A 22,365-nucleotide genomic window follows, 5' to 3' on the forward strand; every position below is an offset into this window, starting at 1 on the left:
GGCCAGCTGCCCTTCTGTTTTCCAAGCAGCCGCATTGCTCCTGATTCTCTGAAGACACATTGCACAGCCCTTCAAATAACACTGTTTGTGTGTGTGTGTGTGTGTGTGTGTGTGTGTGTGTGTGTGTGTGTGTGTGTGTGTGTGTGTGTGTGTGTGTGTGTGTGTGTGTGTGTGTGTGTGTGTGTGTGTGTGGACAAAATTCAAGGTGAGAACTTATGCTTTACAGGCACTTAAAGGATTTTGTTGTAGAGGTGCTAACACAGGTTGTGGTCTGGAAGGACGCAAGGGAAAAGACATAGCGACTGTCCTTGATTGAGTGGGGAATTATTCCGTCCATTAAGATACTAGAAGAGCACCAACTGATGTCAGTGCAATGTTTCTTTTGATTTTGACTTACACACGTCTGTTTTCCCAGCTCGTTAATCATTTCATCTGAACACACTGGAGTACTTCTAACCTTTTGTTTCTTCATCTCTTCTTAGGTTTGTCTACGATGGAGGCTACGGCCAAGTTTGACTTTGAAGCTAAAGCGGAGGATGACCTGAGCTTCAAAAGAGGAGACTGCTTGAAAGTAAGGATCACACACACACACAGACATGCAAACACTTCCTTGGTTTGTTTTTAGCAACATCGCTCTTCACAAAAGTCATAAAAAGTTGTCAGCATACAAAAACATTCAAATGACCGATTTTATATATATGTTGAGTATAAAGCAGAGTATTTCCATGTAGATTAGTGTTTTATCACTCTTGTGTAACAATGGTGCACTGTACTATTCACTGAAGCGCTCTTCAGTTCTCTGTGCAGCCAACCACGACTGCATCCTGCTGCTTAAGTCCGAGTTTCCTTCCTGTTTACATTGCCATTGCAACAAAATCTTTATATCTTCTTGACAGAATCACAAAGTAAAATCATATAGCAGAGGTGAACGCACAGATAACATCAAACTAGCAGACAAACAGCTACAATGACTCAACGCAGCTTTCACACATCGCTTTTGTTAACTCAGCACCTTGCTGAAGCATTAGTTCATGTATATACACCTGCAAACTTAATTTGGGTGCTTTATTGTTATAATACGTTTCAAACTATGTGAACAATGGAAAAACATTTCGATGTTGTTCCGGTGTAAACCTCTCAGAAAAGCTGTTAAAAGTGAGGTCTCCTGTAAAAAGGTGTTGGGTTTTGTAACGCGCTGCAGGGCGAGCCAATTTTATTTGTGCACTGCAGCATTTAGCTCATGTAAATCCACTGCACCCGGCATTAAAACACTTCCATCGGTGTATTGGTGTATAGCAGGTGGATATACACAAAAGGTATACAAGGAAATGGATCAGCAAAAACTCAGCCTCTAAATAACTCTCACAAACACCCACAGCTATCTCACACAGGCAAACCACAACACACACACACACACACACACACAGAACTAATCATAACTGAGAGAAAAAATATTCTCAGTTTCTACAGTGTAGGCCATCTGGTACTTTGGCCTAGAAAATGGCTTAAAAGGACCCATCTATATCTATATCTATATCTATATCTATAAACACTACTATAAAGCTTTACTGGAACACTTGAACATCACAGTAAAACACAAAGTCTCTACATAACCATGCATCTTCAGGGAAACTTAAAGCACGGTTAGTGCACGTGACAGTGACAACCAATACACTTGAAGAAGTAACAAGACAACCCCCAAATAAAATGGTTTTGCAGGCGATTTCTCCGTAGCTCCCCTGAATTTTCCTAGAGTTTTGCCTTTTTATTCGTTTCCTTGTCACTGCTGATAGCACCAGACAACACCTGCAGCACATTCAGGTTGTACATGTAGTCTGACTCTTACAGGAGGGAAGTGTTGCTGTGTCTTCCAGCACAGTCTCAGGAGTGTAGAAGGAGATACAAGGAGACAGGCTGTTACACGAGGACAGTGTTGGACAAGTTACTTGAAAAAAGTAATTAGTTACTAATTACTGATTACTTATCCAAGAGGGTAATCCTGTTACTTTACTGATTATTTATTTTCCAAAGTAATTAGTTACGTTATTACTTAGTTACTTTAAAAAAACATGATACACAACCTGAACATTTTATAAAGCAATAGACCTTTCAGACCAATTCTATTTTTTCTATATAGTCCATGATATAAAATTGAATCAAATAAATGTCTCCTTTTAAAACTTTTTTATTAGTTTAATCTTTAAATTTTATGCACATTGCATCAAGCAATGTGCATAAAAATATGCATATAAATATTCCAGCATATAAGATAAAACAATGTTTTGTGTTTACACTCACTTTTTCCAACAGACTCAATTAAAACACAACAAAAAATAAACAAAATCGAAGATTCAGCCGCACTGAGTCCTGTTGCTCTTAAATCTATTTTCACCTGTTTAGCAGCAGTGGGGCGGGTGGAGGCTGCAGCGATCATGTCAGTGGGGGGATCTGGGGGTTTCTCTGGGAATTTCACATTCCCATGGCGGCTTGCTAGGTACTTGCTCTGATTTGAAGTTAAATTTTTTGCTGTAGAAAAGTTTTTTCCCACACAGAGTGTACAGCTAATGTTAATGTTTTTGTCACTTTTTACAGAATCAAACTCAAAGTAATGTCAGTACTTCCAAGCTTTAAACGCTGCATGGTCGTTCTCTCTCACACACTCCATATAATCCATTGTTGATCTGTTGCTGCCACAGACGTCACATGCTCGTATGTCATTTTCATGAGACACTCTCACAAACAAAATCATGATTAAGTAATGCATGCAATAGTAATCCCTTACTTTACTCGTTAATAGGATTACAGTTACTGCCCATCTCTGCACAGGAAGATCTGAATAGGGTCACAGAAGGGCATCAGCCCAGCAGCACGACCCTTATGTGCTCCTTTCTGTGAGGCGCAACAGGAGGACAGTAGTGTTTTTTTGATACGGGCAACATGGGCGGTTGCCCGGGGTGGCATCGTGGTGGGTGCGGCATCATGGGCGGCACCGATCGGTGTTCTCACTGCCATTTGCGCGGAGTAAGGACGCCCTCTGTTTGCGAGGTGCTGCTGAAGTCAAAGTAAACTTTATTGTCATCTCCGCTATATACAGTAAGTATATAGAGAGACGAGATGACGAGGCTTCAGTTACAGCAGTGCAAGTAAAGAAACAATAAATATAAGAAGACTAAGAAAATAAATATACACTTTAGGACCAGGGGTAAAGGGATCAATAAGAATTTAAAGTTTATAATTTACAGTTTGATGATTTAAAGTCTCACACACAACCTGTCGATAGGGGAGGGGGCCCGGCTGCTTCCAAATAGAGCACATTTCATTCATAATGTTGTAAATCCAAGCCCATTATGTATTCATGATTTGAATCCTGGGTTGTGCGAAATCCCAAAAATAAACCCTAGACAAAGTGAATCTGGGAACTAAGGTGTAGGTCCATTAGGTTATGTTGTGGTGATCCTCGGGTTGGGGGAAGGGTGTTCATACTGGATTGCAAAATTAAAACCAATGGAAGACGGAAAAGAAAAGTTCAAAGCCATCAGGTTTTCAGTTTAGAAAAAAGAGAAAAGAAGAGGAGGAGAAATTAGCAAAAGATACAGGTAAGCAGATGTGTCACTGGATAATGGCAGGTCATCCTGAAACAATCAGAATCATATTAAGAATATTTTATTAATCCCTAAGGAAATTATGTGGGTTACAGTTGCTCCAAGAAGAAATGGTAAAAATAGTAACAGTAACAGACTAAACTCCAAACAACACATTATGTTACAGATTTTACACATTTAAGAAATTAGCACTAATATATCAGATCACTCAATTATAAATATCAAGGATTAACAGAGGTGATTATAAATAAATATGAAGAAAATTGACAAGAATATTACGGAGTAGAAAAGCGCATGTGTGAAAAGGTTGTAACTACTGCAGTGTTTACAGTGTGTTAGATGGAGGTGTTGTACAGGGAGATGGCCACGGGCAGAAATGACTTCCTGTGTCATTCAGTGGTGCTTTTCGGTAATCTCAGTCTCTCACTGAATGTGCTCCTGTGAGTAGTCAGTACGTCATGGAGGGGGTGGGAATTGTTGATTTGTCCTATTCTCATTGTATAATGAATTATAATGCCTGTTTGTTAGCTGTTTGCATACTATGCATACTCTCTCTCTCTCTTCATATATATATATACCGCCACTGCAGGAGGAACACTGCCAATGAAATTACCTCCAGTGGGACACTCGAGTCCATATTTCTGCCACACTGTTAGGAGCAGAGCCCAGTGTCATTAAGTGAGAACCTGTGTTCACAGACCAGGACCATGCAACTTGATTGGCATTCACCAGAGATCAGTATAACTGTAGCTTGAGTGTCTGTGATATTATTTTCAGTTGTACTCCAAAATCTGCATTATGTATTGTCAGAGTTTAGTTGGCAGCACACAGGGATCTGCAAATAAGTGGAAAGCTGTGAGTATACACCAGTAAGTGACAACTTTAGCAAAACTGGCCTAATATAGTGGAGAACCCTCTTGTGGCACTGAACTAGAATTGTTCTATCGGCACATGGACACAAAACTGTTGTTCAAGACAGGATAACAGAGGATCCTTTGGGTCCTGTGGGTCGTGGGGTGGGTCCCACTTTGATCACGGTTATTTAGCTGAATCCCCTAGATGCCTGGATCATCTCCAGTTGAGCAGTTTTGGACTGTTGTCATTACTATGGAGGGTGTGGTTGGTTTGCAGCAGTGTATAATCAGGTGATAGGTAAACAAAATCCATTTGAATAAATGTCAACAACCAGTGTTTCCCAGCAGAATCATTCATGTTCACATCACCTGTCAGTGAATTTAAGCTTGTGGCTGATTGGTGGACATGTATGCATGCTGATGCACAGAGATCAGGCATTGCTCCGGGTGGGAGTGGCTGTTTCACCATTTTAACACACTTCATTTTGGCATAATTAGAGTTATTATTTTTTATTTTATACTATGTGGCTTTTGTATGTTTGTCATATTAATTTTATCATTAAGTAAATTAGTTTAAATGTTTAATAATAGATAATATGTGAAAATGTTTCTGATCACTTTTTTATTTTTCCCCCAAAATACAAATTGTTCAAATTGTTATGTATTTAATGTACCTAATAAGGTCATAATAAAATAATGCGATATTTAGAATCCCTATATATTATTCCCTATTGCCTGTATGTTGTCAATACTAACAATGGCAGTAAAAAACATAGATTTCAACAGCTTTATGGAGAATTATTATTACTTTGACCTTCAGACCAATCTATTAACCTTAAAGGAAAGGTCAGAGGTCAAATGTGACATAAATCCTTATATCGTACTTTCTATATGTTGGCAATAAACACCACTTGTAATAATCATAGTGTTTTTAAGTAATAAGACTTTTTGTTTGTTTTTGACCAATAAATCATGATGCTGGCCTCACAGACAGATTTTAATGGATCGTTAACATGATCTGACTGTTTTCATGTATGTGTGTTGTGTGATTGTGTAAATTAGATTCTGCAAACATCTGGGAACTGGTACAGAGCAGAGCACAACGGAGCTATGGGCTTTGTCCCAAAAAACTATATCGACATTCACATCCCCAGGTAAAACCATGTTTTCATATGTTTTTTTTTTTCCAAATTAACCTCCTTCTAGCTTCTGTATTTACGTATTTACACCTGTTAATAATTTCAAAGTACATTATGTAGCTGACTTACATTTACTTATTTTGCTTACTTACTTTGGCATGTGATCACTTTATCCTATATTGTTTCTTGCCAGCAAATTATGCATTTTTACCACCTCAGCTCCTTCAGCACCATCAGGTTTTGTGTCACTGCTTGAACTTTATGTTTCCTGCTCCCCATCTCCTACGTCTGTTCTCCCCTGTCTCCTTAATAACTCCAGCTGGTATCAGGAAAACACCAGTCGCACTGACGCCCAGGAGATACTGATGTCACAGCCCGTGGGGGCCTTTCTCATACGAAGCAGCCGAAAACCAGCTCCAGGCGACTTCTCCATCTCTGTCAGGTGCATTTAGCATGTTTGAGTTTGCAGGTTATCTTTACCCCACTAACTAAAAATCATGTATTCAGACTGATTAATCTATGTGCCTAACAACTGCTAACAGCTAGACTATTAACATTTGCAATTCTGTGCCAACTCTACACGTTTGCTGTTCTTCCATTTCACAAACATTATATATATCTAACAGTGTGCAGTGTAGTTTAAAAGAGGCAAATGTTTCTTCAAATGGAGTCACACAGGGTCACTGTGAGGGGGAGCGTCGCCCACTGGTGGTGCCTTTCATGTAGGAATGTAGTGACTCAGCCTTTGTCTGGGGTTTCCACAGAGCTCCTATCTTTCCAGTTTTTGGAGAAATACCTCACATATTTAACATGCCTTCTCCCCTTTGCAAGACATGACATGTAGTCTTGTATTTAGGGTGAAGAAATTACAGTAGACATGAATGGCTCGCTTTTGTCTATAGTGGTTATCATGTTGGCTTCCAGTACAGCAATTTACACAGTGTGTGTGTGTGTGTTTATTTTTTGTCCCGCACCTTTATTTTGCTTTGCATGTGCACTGCTCACCATTTAAGTTTGTTCTTCTCGGAATTCTTTTTTTGTCGGTGTTTCTCACCGTCACACAGTTGTGGGCAAGAGTAAGTATGAATATGTGCTAATTAAGAGTCAACCACTTCCTTCAGACGATTCACTTTCGTTCTTTCTCTAAAACTTACCTGCTTGCAGCAGTCTGATATTGATGAGCTAATCTTTTAAGGTCCAGACCGATACTACTAAAATGATGAATACCTGAGGCATTCAAATTTTATATTGAAACAAAACTTGTCTTTAAGGTCTTTTTTGTATGCTTGCCATAGGTTGATCAATGTTTTCTCTTTCACTGCACTGTTGAGTGCTGATGCAATATAGTAGCAGCATATATTTGTGTGTGTGTGTGCGTGTCCGTGCGTGTGTGTGTGTGTGTGTGTGTGTGTGTGTGTGTGTGTGAGTGCGAGTGTGTCAGCGTGTGTGTGTGTGCATGCATGCATGTCTGTGCTCTAAATTGTTAATCAGACAACAGCGAACCCTCTGAGCAAATGATTGAATATTTAATTTTGAAATAAAAACTTTATGTAACTATTATAATTATAATTACAATTATAAAGATGTTTCATCTTTTAGATTTGCATACATTGTTTTATTCACCTCATCTACCTGTCTCCCTCTGTGTGGCTAGTTGCTGCAATGAGATAGTGGCTGTTTGTTTGAGGACAAAAGAAAAAAAATACTCTGGCCCAATTACAAAGTAGTAGTTTCCTTTATGTGTGAGGGACACTCAACAGCTGCTGGGTAAGTTTTAACTTGCTAATACCAGGCTGAAATTTTGCCTTCTGAATGGACAAAGTGTTGGAAACATTCAAAGTTTTTCATTACACTGACACAATAGCAAAGCCTTTCCACCACTTGCCAAAGATGCTCTGCTAGGTTGAACTCTGATGACTGTGGAGGCCATTTGAGTACAGTGAACGCACTGTCATGTTCAAGAAACCAGTGCGTGATGATTTCATGGCGTGTTATTCTGCTTGAAGCACTCGTCAGAAAATGGGTACACTATGGTCATAAAAGGATGGATATGGTCAGGAACAATACTCAGACAGGCTGCCTGGTGTGGTCTTCTGCTGCTGTAGCCCATATGTTTCATGGTTTAATGACTTCTGTGCTCAGAGACATTCTGGTCATAAGTGGTTATTTGAGTTACCGTTGCCTTCCTAATAGCTTGGAGCTCCACTCCACCCAGAGAACAGCAGCTCACTGGATTCTTTCTCTTTTTCAGAACATTTTCTGTAAATGCTAGAGATGCACACCAACGATCATGCCATGTTCAAAGTGACATAAATCCCATTTCTTCCCCATTCTGATCCTCAGAACAGCAGCAGGTTGTTTTAATCATGTCTAATTGCTTAAATACTTTCTGCTGCGGCACTGTGATTGACTGAAAAGATACTTGTACTAATGAGCAGATGAATAGGAGTACCTAATAAAATGGCTGGTGAGGGTATAACAGCACAATGTCTCACATTTTTTTAAGGATGGAACAAACATAAGTAGTCATTGTAGTCATCAATGAAGTCATTGTAGTACATGGAATGAAATACGGAAATGCAGATAAAAAGGATCCTACTTTTCATCTTATACCCTTTTAGACATCCAGCAGATGTTCAGCACTTCAGGGTGATGCGTGACAGCAGAGGGCAGTACTACCTGTGGTCAGAAAAGTTTCCCTCACTCAATCAGCTGGTGGAATACTATAAAAAAAAATCCATCTCCAAACAGAGTCTACTATTGCTCAAAGAGACGCAAAAAGAGGTAAGGGCTAAAGATTGAAACCTGCCTGGAAACGTACACAGTCATTGTGTCATTATTAGTGCTGTCACTATCTGGTGCTGTCAGTGGATTTAACAGGAGTCACAGAATGACAAGGTAGCCATAAGGGAAACGCTAACGTGACTTGTTTATGCCCCAACAGGAAAGAGGAGACTCAAATAAGCTTCTACCTCCTCATCCTATTTTTCCACGTTCTGACCGTGCGCCTTCTCCAGCACCACGACAGGTACACAACTCTGTGCGTAAGTCTGTGGTTACACTGATGACTGTGGACTTGCGATCTGTGAAATGTGTGTAAGATGCAGTGTCTCCCTGTCCATATAGACTGTGTGACTGTACAGTTTCAGTTTCAGGCGTGCATGCACAACTTTTAGTCAGAGTAGTTAAGTCTTTGACCTTTGATTTGCTGTACACTTTTATGTAAATGCCAACTTCTAAGGAGCCTAGAATAACAATTATAATAAGCCCCAGTGGGCATTTTTAAATTACATTTGGCTCTTCTTTGCCCAAATTCAGACAGGTCTGTCTCTTTAAATCTCTGCACATAGTAAATAAAACTTTGAAAATTGGGCTGAAAATTAGCCAGTGACAGTGAGCTGATAACATATAGAGTACTGATAAGTTTCTATCTTCCTCTGTTGTATCTAGCGCAAAACCTCCCACACAACGCAGGTCAGAGCCATTTACGATTTCAAGGCAGAAGAGGCGGACGAGCTGGAGTTCAGTGCAGGGGATATCATTGAGGTTTTGGAGGTCTCTGACCAGACCTGGTGGAAAGGTCAGCTAAGGGGCAAAAAAGGCCTTTTCCCCTCCAACTACACCAAACCCATCTGAGAGGACGGCCCACAGGCAAACATCTGTAAAACTACTGCAACTTTTTTAGTCAAACATCTAATGCTGGTTTTGTTTGTGTTTTTGAGATTAAATTTCAAACTTAGAGCAACTCAAAACTGCTAGCAGGAAAAGGCTCACCAATACACCAAACATGCGAGTTTTTAATTTTCATCATGTCAAGGATAGCGTTCATGTTTGTCATTGACAAGACATAAAAAGCCCAAGTCAAGATAAAAACATGTTTTTTTCTGTTTTTTAATGAAAAAGTATTTCATGTATCGATCTGTCCTGCCCAGTGGTGATGTCTAATTCAGTGCTATTTGGAAAAGTATATAAGTTTCAATTGTAAGGTACCTAATGCTATTATTTCTGAAAGAAATCATCCATTTACAAATGCATTTTATGCATGATAAGTGTCACCGCATAAACGCTACTCTGTAAACTTTTTTTTGTCAGCCTTATGATTAAGTTTGTTGTACTTTTTGATCACATCGTGGTGTTGGATTCCTAACAAGGCCCACGTTTTAGTACTGTAATTTATGAACTTTTGAAGTTGTTGCTGATTGCTCAGACTCCACACAACAAAAAGGTATTGTGCAGACATATTATAAGTAAACCATCCAGAGGGTTCAGTCATGTGTGTGTCCATGTCTGAAAAGTAATAAAAGCATTTTAGGACACTCTGACGTCTAAAAGTAAAAGTTATTGTGTGTCATGTCCCATATACTAATAATAAAGCAGATCTGTATTTCAGTATTCGGTTGTGACCAGAGTATTTTAAGAACAACACAAATGTGTTTTAGACATTCTCAAAATAGCCCCTAGAAGTTGTTTCACTTTATTTAGGGCATATGACACTGCTTATCTTGTTTGGCCCACATATAAAGTGCGTGTTTGTTCGGTTTATTACCTGGGCTGACCTTATCAAGGCTGCTAAGAAAGAAAAGAAAACTCCCAATAGCTTCAGAGTACGTGTTTCTATAGCTCTCGGGACAAACGTGTGCTGCATTCAATGTCTGTGTGTAATTTGGTCAATCTGACTGAAAGCAGAAATCTTTTCATCCTCACTTTTAAATTTAAAAATGTATATTATTAATCATATTCATTTCTAAGACTCTCTGGATGTGTTTTGGCATGATTTGGGCCTCCACAATGAAAATTCCAAAACGAAAGTTACACAAAGGTTTTCACAGACGTTAACGCCCATTGCAGTGCGTCGTCTTCATCATTCCAATGGCAAGTGAAGAGTCCAAAGTCTCGGCTCAATCTCGGTGAGAATTCCGGTCAGGTGAGAAAAGTTTCCCAGTTTTATTGTAGTCTACCTGTATGTAGGTGTCACTCAGCAAACCCTGCTCGGGGTTAAGAAAGCTTCTGACCTTTATTGGTGCTAACCGCGAAAGCCACCATGGCCGAATCCCAGCTCACGGTGATGGAGGACGGGCGCATAGGAGTCAAAGTCCCGGAGACCAAGCCGGAGTTTTACTATAGTGAAGAGCAGCGAACCGCTGTAGAACTGCTGCTGAAGGAGGGCGATGGCGCCTTCAAAACAAGACTTAAAGAGGACAATACGAAGGACTTTCTGTCTGCCAGGGAAGTCAAGCTATTAACGAACACTTTCAGACCGTACGACTCAGGGGATGACAGCAAGGCATCCACCTCCGGGTCGGAGCAGGGCGCCACCGGCACCGATGCGGATTCAGGGGTCCACTCCACCTACTGGCCCCAGATGTCGGACACAGAGGTGCCGCCGCTGGATATCGGGTGGCCCAGCGGGGCTTATTTCAAAGGGGTGACCCGGGTTTCCGTGCACACACACCCGCCCAAAGACAACGGACCGCACATTAAGGAGGTGGTGCGACGGCTCATCCAAGAGGCTAGCAAGGTGAGGAGTGTGGGTCCGATTCAACCCGTTTAAAAGTTTATGGCTAATAACGGGCATCCTTATAAATTCATAACGATCATAGTCTTATGTCAGTCTATGATAGTACTTTAAATACAACCAGTAACATGGGCAATACTAAAAATGTGGAGTACATTTACGACAATTAATCACATTTCTGCTAATAGGTAGTTAGTCGGTAAAGATTAATTGCCTGTTAGAAGACGAGTGTCCAATGCTGCAAGTTTTGGTATCGATCAGATACCAGAATTTGGTAAGCCACAGGGCTGATCAATACTTGAACATTGAACATGTAGCGAAGAGCAATGTATAATTATGAGAGATGTCAGTTTTTTGGTTCTGTTTTAGATCTGGAAAAAGGAAAAAGAGGCAAGCAGGTTCAGAATGCAGAGCTCAAAAGGCTAGTTTGGTTATGGTTGTAGACATGATTTATTTTTTCTTTTAGTTAGTTTTTTCTTTTAAAAAGATAATTTGGCTTGCAAACTATGATCATACGAAAATACCCAAATGAGACTGAGAATAGGTGGAGGGCGGGAATAGTGCAGGTGATTGTTTGCTGTGATTGGCAGTAGCTAATGCAAAATTGACATTAATAATACATACACAAACATAGGTGGGTAGTAACTGTGTAACAAATGGATCCAGGGTGCTCTAACAACCTCCAGCACTTGTGTATGTTTTTCATCAGATAGACTGCAGGAATTTGTTCTAGTTAAACAGGCTCTGTGTGGGAAACTTTAAAGCTTTTATTTAAAATGAGGGCTCAGAATCATGAAACTCAAGCCCGGTAAAGAAATGTGAAACCACTGTCCACGCTCTTTTTTTGTAGTGTGATAAAACTACAAGGCTGCTGCTCTTTGCAGTGTCCCGTAGATCTAGCTCCACAGGGGTCAGGGAGGGGGGAACACCAGTTTGAGTGATTAATAGCTCCTCACATAGCAACTAAAGGCTTGAAGTGGGTCTTTAAATGTGAGTTGGTGATAGTCATGTTTACTCATAGGGTGCCGGATCTACGCTGAGTCATCTGTTCCGTGCTCAGTCTACAATGCAGTGACAGGCTTTGCTGTGCACTCGCTTCCTTAGTATTTCTCTTTAAAAGTGGGTCAGGGAGGGCTGCAGGAACATGTCACATAATCACCCTGGGTTTTGTGACTTGTGCAACTTTTCTCAGCTTTTCTTTGAAATTCCCGGTCTTTCCTTTTCACAACACCCCTTTCCTTCTTCCTGGGTACAGATCAGGTAGTGGAGGTAGTAAAAACAGGATCTCTGGCTCTTAACAGAATGACACACTACCTTGTTTCCTGGTTGCCCTGCCTACTGTTCTTTCATTTGATAAAGTAAGACATTGTTTAGTAGTTCACTCCCTCTTTTCACAATTTGCCATACCGAGACCTTTGGGTGTTTTCCAAACTTGGCAGATCAAGAAGACAAACAGTTAAACAGTAGGTGCTTTAGGATTGGTGTACATGAGCAAAAAGTACATAAAAAAGACAAGCAAAAATAACACTCAAGATAACACATGTTGACCAACCAGTTCTTCAGATACTAACTTGTTTGCATGTGAACAGTGATTTCGTTTTTGGTTTTTATTTGTTTTAGTGATTCTTTCATTTTTCTTTCTGATGGGATGAAAGAAAAATGAAAACATACACAAGTGCTGGAGGTTGTTTGATTCCTAACTGTCCTCAAGTCTCAGCCTGTATCTCTGCTGTTGAGCTTTCAGGTTGGCTCAGCATTTTTCTGTAGTGAGACCATGAGTGGAAACACCAGGCCTTTTCTGTCTAACAGAGGAACATTTGTTGCAGATTTAAAGATACATTTTTTCCATGACTTTGCTTTTCAAGGACGACGAAACAGTCAAATAATAAACATTTCCATACTCTCCACCTCTGCCTTGCACGTAACATGTCCATTCATGTTTGAAAGGACCGTGTCTTGTTTTTTGCCCTCCCTTGGGCTGTGTGGACTTTACATAAAACTTGTGGTTTAGTATGGTGCCTTTATGTGTTTTTCTCATAAATCTGACTCAACAGGGATTATGTTGTACTGATTTATTCAGAGGCAGAATCAGAATTGGGTTTAATGGCCACGTTTGTGTACACATGCAAGAAATTAGGCTCCACTTTTTTTCTTGCTCTCAGTGTAAACAGAACAGGCAGGGCAGACAACAGCAACGTGACACAGGCATATTCATATATGCTGAATAAATTATGGAATAACGGCTATTGTATAATATACACGCAGATGTCTGGTTGCTTTGGTATACAGTGTTCTGTAGCACCTACAAGGGGGCAGGAGTTGGAACAGGTTGTGTACAGGGTGTGATGGGTCTGCAACCGAGGATTTGCAGGATCTAGTGTAGACCTACATTGATGGTATTGTCCACTGACCTGTTTGACTGGAAAGCAAACTGCAGAAGGTCGATTCCACTAGTTGACCTTCTGCAGATTGTGATGTCCTGCAGGTATGTTAACACCAGGGTGACAGCTCTACAGCATTTAACCAAGTTATAGGGGGTTTCTTGGAGACAGCGATGACTGGAGTGCTTGAAACAGCAGGGGACTGCATATAGCTCCAGGGATCTGTTTAAGGTCAGTGTAAAGATGGGGGCTAGCTGGTCAGTGCAGACTTTGAGGCCAGAGGGAGACGCACAGTTTAGGGCTGGTGCCCTTCTGGTCTCATGAGTTGGTCAGGTGTTAGAAAGGATGGGTGAGGGGCTGGCACGGGGGAGTTGGTTGTGTGATGTGGCGGGAGAGGGTGAAGGGTCTAAAGGCAGGATTGTTACACCTGAATAAACACATGCAGGTCCCCTGTCATCTGTAGTTGGTGGTATCCTGGAGACCCACACCGACACAAGGTCATTGGCTGAAACCTGTGTTTGTTTTTTCTGTATATCATGTTCACGTCGATATAAATGTGAAATGTACATGGTGTAATTATTTAGCCTTTTTTTCAATGAACTGTTAGTAGTTGGGTTTTTTTTCTGTTGTGGCACTCTGTCTTCCTTCTTTGTGTTTGAGTGTGTGCATTTTTCCTCCATTGAATTAAAATATGTTTAATGGGACAGTACCATTATAAAATAATAATGTATTCACTTTTCAGATGTTACTGATACTTACTCAACGTCATTTTTTTATTTTGCTCACTTCATCCAAATAGTGCACAGATGACAAAATCAGCTTCACAAATGTTCTTTACCAAAACAAGTTTTATCCGATAAGGGGAATATCATTTTCTGTTTTAATTATGGCCTAACAAGAAAATATTTTTTGAAAGGAAATTGTCCTTTTGATAACTGAGATCAAAGGTAAAACTTTATTGCAATCCTAAAATTAGTTTTAAAGTGTTTCGACACACTTCTGCAAACCATGATATGTACAACAATCACAATGTGTAATACGTCAAGGACTTTTATTGTGAAAAGAACTAACACAAACAAGAGGAAACCAGCAAATCTAAGGACCCCAAAGCGCTTTACACTACATTCAGTCATTCACCCATTCACACACACATTCACACACTGGTGGTGGCAAGCTACATTGTAGCCACAGCTGCCCTATTAGGGAAACTACCATCGAGAACATCTCTAAAAAAACAATTTTTGCTAGAAAATTATGAGTGTTGTGTAATGTGTCCCTTTTTTCTGTTTGTTCTGTCTCTGTGTGACAGCAACACTGTTCAAGTCTGCTTGCTACTAACCAGTTACCCACAACCCTCCACCATCTTCAACTGGAGTTTTTGTTAATCCACAATATGAGAAACTCGGCTTAGAGACGGCTGGTCCTTGTATTCTTTGTTGTTAAAGAGTATATGGGGAGAGCATGATTTATTAATGTACTTAAGAAGGTTTACATGCTCCTCCTTTCACAAGCACAGAAAAGTCAGGGTTGGATAAACACTGAGCACTCTGAAGCCGGAGCTCACAGTGATTATACTTGCACATACACAGACTTCAGTATTTTGGCTATGTTTTACATAAAAAGACACACTTTAATGATTGCTATGCAGATGTTAGGTGGCCTTTTGGTAACACCTTATGCATCATAGGATGCATCATAGGAATTTAGCCTAAGAAAGACATTTCCAAATTGTGTTGAGCACAAAGCAATTAATTGTCTTAAGTGTCTTTTTCACTTTGATTCCTAGCTCAGCCTTAAGAATATGAATATATCTGTAAGCACAATGTCAGATTAAGTCACTGTGTCAACAGTTCATGCTGTGACCTGTCAGAGAAGATAATGCCCTCTGCACAGTATGCTAACTAGTTACAGCTTGTCGCCTAAACTATGTGGGCTGTATGTAAATATTAAGCTGCCAAGAATTTCACTGTCACACCCGCAACAACAACAACAACAATAAACACACAGTTAGTCCTGTCTTCATAGTCCTTTGCAGGCAACGTAAACCAAAAGATTTATATATCATGTCAAATGAATCAGTTGAAACAATTGCAAGGCAGTAGTAACCCCAATGCCCTCAGTGTAAAATGTTAATGGACACAATAATGAACATGGCACATAACAACAACATGTGACCATTGAATGTTGCTTGAAAACCATTAGAGAAACATAGAAACATTGTGCTATTAATAAATCCACTGGTCAGCTTGTTTTGTCTCTAAAACTATTTCCAGTTGAGGCGCACTCTGTCGCTGTGGGCAAACATGACAGGACGTGTTGAAGAACAAGACTTTTGTGATTCTGTACTAGTCACAAGGTGGTTTAGAGGATAGGTGTTCTGCCAGGATGTACCTCCTCGACTAATTCCAGCGTACTCACAGAACAGAAAGAGCTTTATGGGTCAGTGACAGACCTAAATTCCCCAGATGATCTTATTTTGTTGTTACAAGATTTTATCTGTGTGATCTGTCAGTCTGAGTGGAACACAGCCGGAGGATAACACAGTGGCTTCCCCCACTCTTATTGGACTAGCAGCTAAGACTCTTTCATAAGGCCCAGCAGTGCCTTCAATGTTGGTGTATTAACAGGTGGCAAAGTGCTTCAGCTAGACAGATTAGCTTCACCTCATGGTTCCTTTGTTAGGTTTGTTGGAGTCATTCTGCCCTCAAGCAATGTACTGATTTTTGTCCCATCCTCCTATAGAGAGGTAACATGGAGGAGTAGCTGACAGTGAACTTAAGCTGAGATTCAGGTTTCTCAAATGTTGCAACATTTTTTTTTCTCTCTGTGTTGCTGACTTGTTGGTGCACCTTTGTTTCTGCCAAGGGGTTATTAATTTAAAGTGCTGTAAGGGGTTAAAAGAACGTGTGGCAGTCCATAACACAAAGAGACAGACAAATGTTCATGCTCACATTCACTCCTATAGCCAATTTAGAATCATCAGTTATCCTGACATACTTTGGAGAGTACTCCACACAGTCACGGGGAGAACCACCAATCTCCACACTGAAATGCCCCAGCCGGCCGGCCTTGGAATTGAACTCAGGCCCTTCGGGTGCTGGATATAAAATACTAATGCTTATTTCTCCTGCAGGTGATCGCCATAGTAATGGACATCCTCACAGACATCCACATCCTACAGGACCTGATGGATGCAGCGTCACGTCGCATGGTGCCTGTTTACATTTTGTTGGATGAGCAAGGTGTGCCGCACTTCTTGGACATGTGCTCCAGGCTGCAGATTGGCTCACAACACCTTCGGGTAAGACTATACTTTTAGACAGTATATCAGCGACGCAGAGAAAAATAATAACCTCATAATCTGAGCTTATTTTAAAGAGTTGCGTCTTCTAGTGTAGGTTCAGTTATTCAGAGGGTCATGGATTGTTTTATTGGTTTGTTTGTAACAGCACTATTGTTGCTTTTTTGCTTGTTTTTTTCTGGATAAATTAACTCAATAATTTGGTTCAACTCAATAATTCATGTCACAACCAATAACCGTTGTCAAATATTGCCTAAACTGGAAGGGCAGTCTTGTAATCCCACTTTACTTTGATATAAATGATGGCGACATCACAGAAAAATCAGATTTCATCACTGATGCAGAATTTCAAAGTGCATCAGTGCCGTCATTAAATAGTTAACTTTGTGAACGCAGGTACAAAATAACACACATCCTAGTAATGAAATGACCAAATCTGACATGCTATTTTCACCACTGTATTAAAGCAGTTATACATAGAAGTGTCCCATTAGTTAAATTATTAATTGTTTCCACTTATGTCTTGAACTCACACAAAATCAGTAACAGAATTGGAAAGGACACCTATTATAGAGCAATCAAGTGTATCCTTCGCCTCCATATTTAGCTGTAGGAGATTTTGGGGTTCAGGTGTAGCCAGGAGTTATCTCGAGAATGCACTTCGTTCAAGACGTAACTGGTTTCATGTGCTGATCAATAATTACTGTGTGATTATAAATGGAGATAAAATTTAAAAAGCTAACAAAAGGCTAAATCGTCACTCCCCAGTGGTTTTAAAATTAACTTTCAGCTGATGTGGCTCAATTGTCCTCTTCAGCTGATTGTATATCTGGATGTGGCCCAAGACCATCAAACTTGATTGGTCAAAAGTAGTAAAACGACTTGCTTAAAGATTGGACGATTGAATCAGTTGCTAGGATTGCTGAGCCACATATTTCGTAGGCAGCCAGTAGGAGGTTTGGGTGGACTGATTTTTAAGAGTATGGCTGTAAAAATCAAACTATGTGCTGCTTCCATCAAAAAGATTGTTAAACTGCCTGCGTCTTGACATTGTTGGTTATGTTCTCATCCTCATCCTGACCCTGTGTCGTTGCAGAACATCAGAGCCAGAACGCTTCAGGGAACTGGTTTCAATTTGTCGTTTGGCAGGCTGCCTGGTTCACTCTGTAATAAATACATGCTGGTAGATGGGGACAAAGTTGTGTTCGGTTCCTACAGGTGAGGAGGAAATATTGTGCAAAATGTTCCATTAAACGTAATAATCTGAGTTTAAGTAATTTTATCTGCCGCTGTGTATAAGATTAGAGACTGATAACTTGGGTTCCTTTTGTCAAATGATGTGAGTGAAAGACTCAGACTGTCTCTGAATACTTTCATCATTCTTGGATATAATTCTTCACTTTCTCTTTTAAGAGAGCAATAATCACTCTGATGCCATTTGTGTGTTAATTCTATTTTAAGACTTACTGTAAAGACATGCTTGTGTCTCTTAATTGGCAGTTGTAGCAGCATTCTTGTAACCATGCACGCTTAACATTTTAGTGGCTTCATTGTGCCATGACGTGCACTGAGTCATGTCGTACTGCATTAAAGTCTAACAAAGCACCAAGTGTAGCGCGATCTGGTCAGAAGAGACATGCAGCTAGATAAGTGGATAAGCAGGTGTTTATCCACTTATCTGAATACGGTTGATTTACTTTTGATTGTGTATACACACACACACACACACACACACACACACACACACACACACACACACACACACACACACACACACACACACACCTATCTATCTATCTATCTATCTATCTATCTATCTATCTATCTATCTATCTATCTATCTATCTATCTATCTATCTATCCAGCCAGCCAACCTAACTTGTCTGTCTTTGAGCTGTGATTCATGCCTCTGTAGATTATCTGCTGTGCTATTGTTCAGGCTGGTCTTTTCTAGCCTGAGTACAAAATGTAGCTTTCGTTTTATGACAGCCTCCATCAATAGCTCTGCTAAATTCTGTGTAGGATTGAGACATTAATTATTCTGTTTGTGTTTGGACTTTTGTAGATGATCTCTATAGGCAGCTTGTTATGCTAGCATGGGTGACCTCATTTTAGGGGAGTACATTTAGCGGTTGTTTAAATATTTTAACCTGGACAAAAAAGGTCATCAACTAACTTTGTTCTGGTAGCATGCTAATGATACTGCTAATGCTTTTAATCAGAAAAATGATGATCAAAGCCATAGGAATGTGGTTGTAGTCTGTTTGATACCTGCTTACTGTGCTAGAGACACGAAGATTTTCCATAGAGAATATGCTCGTTCCTAACTGTTAATGCTGTGTCCTCCCAGCTTCTCCTGGTGCACGTCTCGCATGGACCGAAACATGATCACTGTGATGACGGGACAGCCAGTCGACTTCTTTGACCGGGACTTCCGTGAGCTGTATGCCATCTCTGAGAAAATGAACCTCTACAAAGAGTTTCACGTCAGCCCTCCTGCTGCCCAGGTGGCCTCCACAGTTCGCTCTAAACCGAGTACCAAACGCCCGCCATTAGCAGCAACCACATCCCGCTTCCAGGTTAGCTTAGGGGATTCACGGAATAATGAAATCCAGGTCCCAGCACACAAATATTACAACCCTAAATACGCACTAGCGTTTGGGGATACTCCCCGTCCAACAGGATCTCTGCGCGAACCCAAGAGGGGTTCAGGTCTGGCTGAGGTTCCCGAGGAGGCAGATTCGGGGAGCCCACGGTTGGCCAGCAGCGAGAAGATGGATCGATTGAGTCCGCTGCCGGCAGAATCCCCAGGCGAAAGCTTCAAGAGGACAAATGGAGTCAAGTCAGACATAAAAAGCCGTCCCACACTAAGGCAGAGACTTTTTAAGAGGAAATCTCAGAATAAACTTCCTGTTAACACAGAACCTGTACCCCCAGAAACTAAACAGGATGAGGAGAATGAGGATAACTGCGAAGTGGTTGTGTTATCTCCATCCAAAGTTAGTAAGAAGCCGTCTAGACTGGGACGGAAGTCAATGTCTCAGCAAACTGTCAATGCCTCACATGACAATATGAGTAAGTCACGAATATTAGCTTGTATATGAAGATTTAATCTGCAATGAACACATTTTAATCCAATGAATTATAACCTGTAATCTAACCTGAGTGATGTGAAGAGGTTGAGGGTAATGTAATCATTTCTCTATTTTCTTTTTCCTGACAGGTTTAAAAAGTCAACATAAAGGAAGGTGTAAAGTGAGCTGAAGCTGCCCATCTCCACAGAAGACAAAATGACTTTAGTCATATGAACATTAACATCACGTTTGATTGTGCTGAAGAATTTTACCCAGCGTCTCACAGAGAGACAAGATAAAATCATTTTGTTGTTTGGTGCCAAATGTACAATAAATGCGTTTTAAGTTTTATATGATATGTTAGAATGCAGATTGGGTTAATAAGAGATTTTGTTATGAGCACTTTCATCGTGTTTTGCTTTGAACACTGTTAGCTTCCAGGTTCTTCTCTTCTGGACACTGAATGTACAGTTTTAAGGTGGATCAACGTGAGAAGCCTGTCTGTCAAAGAGTGAAAGAAATCATCTAAGCTGTCAAAAGTTGTCTTTACATTCCAAATGTAACACAGCGGGAAATTTAAATCCCACCAGATGTGGGGCTATTTGTCACTCTTAACCACACACATTCACCTCAGCCATGCACTACGAAGCGAGTTTAGCATAACCATGGTGTCTTTCCATTACATCCACTTACCCTTAAATCAGTAACCAAGATATGCTTTCACATGAACGTTTGCATGAAGGTGTTGGTGCTGACAGCATCTCACCAATCAGATGGATAAGTAATGGCAACACAGTTAAGCACATGATAGAGGCTCAAAGCAGCACAGCTGCTACAGAAAAAGCAGCAGTGTGATCATGTGTTAAATGAAAAGCTGTGTGCAGTAGTTCAGTATTAAATGTTCTGTATGGACGTTTGTGTGCTTGAAATAGTTCAGTGTGAGTGGAAGAGAGCTGCAGTATTAATAAAGTTTAGCCTGTTTGAATCAAGGAAGGAAAACTGGCACCAGTGTGAGTTAACATACAAGTATCACAGCTCTCATTAGGTTAGTCTGAATAAATAAATATAAAATCAGAAGTCAAACTCAGACTTTGACTACATGCAGCGTCCACTACAAATAGGAAGCACAGTAAAATAGTTGTGAAAATGTTTGCAGCCAACAAAAAACAATCAAAAAACCCCCAAGGAATAAAGTTTTGTTTAATAATCTATATTTCTTACTGCGTTTTGGGGAAACGGAAAAACTTCAGACACTCCTACAGTCCATGCACAGACGCTCCACAGGATCTTCCAGGAATGGATATGGAATAAATTGGTCAGAAAGCGGTGATTTCATAGCTGTAATAAGCTCTAATCCAGCTGCAAATTAGGTTAGGTTACTATGGCAGTATACCCCAATAAGAAGAGAAGCGTTTTCATAGTACAGAAAACCCAGGATGGACACTGAACCTATGAAATCCTGCTTCACAATGCAGGCCACAGTTCAGATTGATAGCCACTCATGGTCAGCCCAAAGCAGGATATTATTAGACAGTGAATGAGTTTAGGCCCGGATTACAGTTTAAATATTATACTACTTACATACTTTTTGTTTCATGTTGCAACTCTATAATAAATATTGCCTTTTATTCAGTTCTAGAAGTGAGGAAATTGTCATGTAAAAACAAATTGCAGCAATACAGAAAAAGCATAAAAATGTTCATAAGTAAAAGTCTCTGAACAGGCATAAATTTGAGTGCAGCTCCCTCTAGTGGTGATGCGCAGGTACTAGTCTATAATTTGCCGTGAAATAATTGCCAGAAATTTGTTTTTTATTTTTTTGCAAATGCAGAAAAATGAGTGTTTATTGAGCCTTTTGAAAAAAAATAAAAACATTTCCATACAATATTTTTGCTACATCTGCAATTTATTTTTAATTTTGTATACATATATCCATATACATCCATAAATTATTGCTGTTGTTGCAGTTTATGACTTATAAATGATGCAGAAGTTTGAAAAACTCACAAAAAGTCATCTACAAAATATGATACACTTGCTACAGGGTTAGGATGAGGGGCAAAAACTAGTGACTGTATTACATAAACCGTCCGCTGGGTGCCGCCATTGCTTCTCCCTCTGGTTCTCTTATCGGTTAGCGTTTGCTAACCACTCGGAAAGAAAAAGAGGAACCACAGGCCTGATGACAAACTCGGGGCTGAGTTGAGGGTAGTGTGAGGGAGGCTGGGGGTGGGAGGGTTGATGGTTGGTGTAACACTAAAAGCAGTAAAACAGGAAGTCAAGGCTGCAGCAGGAAGAGGTGTTCTCACACACTTTGTGTTGCCAGTGCACAAGGATGAAAATACATTGTTTCCTGTCACTTGCATATTCATGCTTCCTTTAAAGCCCTTCGTGTTTATTTGTTTTCAACAGACATTTAGACACTTCAGTCCATTCAGGTGTGCAGATTTAGAGTACTGCTTTTGTGCATTTTGCCTTGAGCACGAGGCTGATGTTCAT

General features: G+C 40.3%; 2 protein-coding genes across 2 annotated transcripts; both read left to right on the top strand.

The window, feature by feature from the left end:
- Positions 1-345: 345 nt before the first annotated feature.
- On the top strand, positions 346-9,892 carry grap2b (GRB2 related adaptor protein 2b). The gene is made up of 6 exons (XM_085408474.1): positions 346-571; positions 5,519-5,610; positions 5,915-6,037; positions 8,217-8,379; positions 8,540-8,623; positions 9,046-9,892. Exons 1-6 carry the CDS (start codon positions 494-496, stop codon positions 9,229-9,231), a joined length of 726 nt encoding a protein of 241 aa, XP_085264600.1. The 5' UTR covers positions 346-493; the 3' UTR covers positions 9,232-9,892.
- A 551-nt stretch (positions 9,893-10,443) lies between these two features.
- On the top strand, positions 10,444-20,224 carry sack1fb (scaffolding CK1 anchoring protein Fb). Its single transcript, XM_085409236.1, has 5 exons — positions 10,444-11,113; positions 16,625-16,792; positions 17,889-18,010; positions 19,143-19,867; positions 20,016-20,224. The coding sequence occupies exons 1-5, from the start codon at positions 10,637-10,639 to the stop codon at positions 20,054-20,056; spliced, it is 1,533 nt and encodes a 510-aa protein (XP_085265362.1). The 5' UTR covers positions 10,444-10,636; the 3' UTR covers positions 20,057-20,224.
- The last annotated feature ends 2,141 nt before the right edge of the window (positions 20,225-22,365 follow it).

The sequence above is a fragment of the Rhamphochromis longiceps genome, linkage group LG6 (assembly GCF_057381845.1).
Source record: "Rhamphochromis longiceps isolate RC_006_pf linkage group LG6, R_longiceps_female_GT1.1, whole genome shotgun sequence".
Taxonomy (NCBI): Eukaryota; Metazoa; Chordata; class Actinopteri; order Cichliformes; family Cichlidae; genus Rhamphochromis; species Rhamphochromis longiceps.